The following is a 2,431-nucleotide window of genomic DNA, read 5'->3' on the forward strand; positions in this document are numbered from 1 at the left end:
TAGCAACAGTGATCTTTTCACGTGTGAAGATAACATGTTATTTTCACGTGTGAAGATACCATGTTTTCGCGCGAAAGCTCACTTGGTATTTCATTGGTGTTTATATAATAAAATGGAAATATTCTATTTAATTGCCATAAGTCTTTTTTTTTTTTCATTCCGCGCTTCCCGTTCCAGTTTTCCCTTGTTTACTTTATGCTACAATACGCATGTCTAAACGTGTCCTTGTGATCTTTGCTCGTGATATTCCAAAATGGCTCCATCGGGTGATTCCAAAACGTTTTTCAAAGCGGAAGGAGGGAGAGGACAAGCAAACCCAAGTGATCTGCGAGAATTAGTCGACAAAGCCAACAAATATGGCAAAGAACGAACTGGAGTGAATGGAATTTTACTCGGTCCACCCGGCGCTGGGAAGGGAACCCAGGTTTGATATAAGCTTCGTTTACACTGTATGTCAACTAAAGCGAACATCATGTGGTGTGTAACTAGCCTTGCATGATGAAAGCAGCAGAGTTGTCTTCTTGGAGAGATTACTGTAACTCTATAAACGTAACGTGTGTTCGCTATTCAGTCTTTCGATCAAAAGTGAAATCACGATTTTTAACTTAAGTTAATTGAAAAATGTCGACCTTCGCTACGATGTACATTACATGAATATGGATAGGGAAATTAAAGTACAATCGTAAAAAGTGTTAAATTGTTTTACTCATTAATGTTGTCTTTTTACGTGTATTTTTGGGCACTAAAGCGGCTATGTCACGCAAAATAATAATTTGATGACACCCAAAATGCCGGAAAAGTAGAATGAAACATTGCAATAACCACTTACAACTATTGAAGCACGGATGGACACAAGTGGACAAGATTGAAACGGATTGTGTTTAGGTAATCTTGAAAATAGTCAGCTCAATGTTTTTCAAGTTTATGCCAAATTGCGCTGGATAAAGGTCATTTTTGCTCAGAATCATCGAGTTTGTGATTTAACAATAATTTTATCAGTAAAGGAATTCCACATTCCCAATTTTTTAGTTTGGAACTCGTAATGAACTAAAGATTTCCCCAATGTGAATGCCCATACATAAATTGACATAGCCCCTTTAACTTTGTATACAAATGTCCTATAACTTCCGTGACAGGCAGAGGTACAGTTCTCTATAACGTACGTTATATTACTGTATGTCGATTATGTCAGGAATTATATTGCCAGTCTGTTCTTCTTTACTCAGCATGGTTTGATGCTTCTTTCGCTAGAATAAATTTGAATGTACCTGTGGGTCTGTGAACCTTCCAAAGCCATATTCAAACCATTCATTCATTCATTCATTCATTCATTCAAATTATTTATTCTAACCCAAGTAGCATCAAACTGTATGTATGATATTCAATCTCGTTGCAATGTGAACGGTAACTTTCGTTCTTCTTTACTTGTAATAATAATAATATTATACAGTAAGAAAATACCTGTATATATTTAACCCAACCATCCCCAATTGACTAGTAAAATTATAATGGGGCACCCCCCTTCCCCCTGAAAATAGGAAAATAGGCAAATAGAATCATTGGAGTTTCAGACTTTATGCTTAATAATAATTTATACATGAGAAAATTGCTCAATTCTGATTGGCTGAGAGCAGTACAGTTCAAGTGTAACACAATGCAAAAAGTGTAATACCAGTGCAAATTACACATTGAAATTCTGGATTATGATTGGCTAATAAACAATAGGGTTTGGCCAGAACCAATCAAATCTTTTGTTTTCAAATCAAGGTCACGCCCTGGATCTTGATGGCACAATTTATGGTGCAATTTTTCCCTGATTGCATGATACTCGTACGTTTCTTCTGCTTAACCAAATTTTTTCATGCATATTGTTAAATGTTAATCACATGATTTTTCTCGTAAAATTTGGAATAAATAAGAACTTGTAAATTTTTTCAAAGACTACAAATTGCACTGACTCGCCCTCGTGTTTGAAAACATTTACTCCTGCTTATTTATTCCAAATTGCACTCACAATTATGTGATTACCTATACTTATAATTAGAGCGGTTTTCAATTGAGTGTTGAAAGTAATTAGTGAATTACTTTGGTTTTGCATTTACTTCACTCAGTGATTGGTTCAAAGTTCTCGCGGCACTTTTTCAACCAATCAGAAGTGAAACCAAAACCAATCGTAGCTCGCGCGTGCACATTTTCCCGCGCTTTGTGTCGGCTACGTGTGATTACTTCGAGTTTTGATTGGTTTGCCGGATTGTGTCAGTCCTTTTTGATTGGCCAAAGTAATTACTTTGGTTTTGGTTTTACGACACTCAATGGAAACTCGCTCTAAATGCCTTCTGTCTCATTTCATAAACCATTCTGCATTGATATGTGCAAGTGAGTGTTGGGTATCATTCTCTCCTTAACCTAGCTCTCTGCAGCCTGCAGAACA

At 36.3% G+C, this 2,431-nt stretch overlaps 1 protein-coding gene across 1 annotated transcript in view; it reads left to right on the plus strand.

Annotated features, from left to right (window-relative positions):
• Nucleotides 1-221: 221 nt before the first annotated feature.
• LOC138003641 (adenylate kinase-like) overlaps nucleotides 222-2,431 on the plus strand; it is a 10,132-nt gene continuing 7,922 nt past the window's right edge. Inside the window, exon 1 of the mRNA XM_068849822.1 lies at nucleotides 222-424. Within this exon, the coding sequence (XP_068705923.1) occupies nucleotides 254-424 (171 nt within the window). The 5' untranslated portion in view covers nucleotides 222-253. The remainder of the gene's footprint in view (nucleotides 425-2,431) is intronic.

The sequence above is a fragment of the Montipora foliosa genome, chromosome 5 (genome assembly GCF_036669935.1).
Source record: "Montipora foliosa isolate CH-2021 chromosome 5, ASM3666993v2, whole genome shotgun sequence".
NCBI classification, from domain to species: domain Eukaryota; kingdom Metazoa; phylum Cnidaria; class Anthozoa; order Scleractinia; family Acroporidae; genus Montipora; species Montipora foliosa.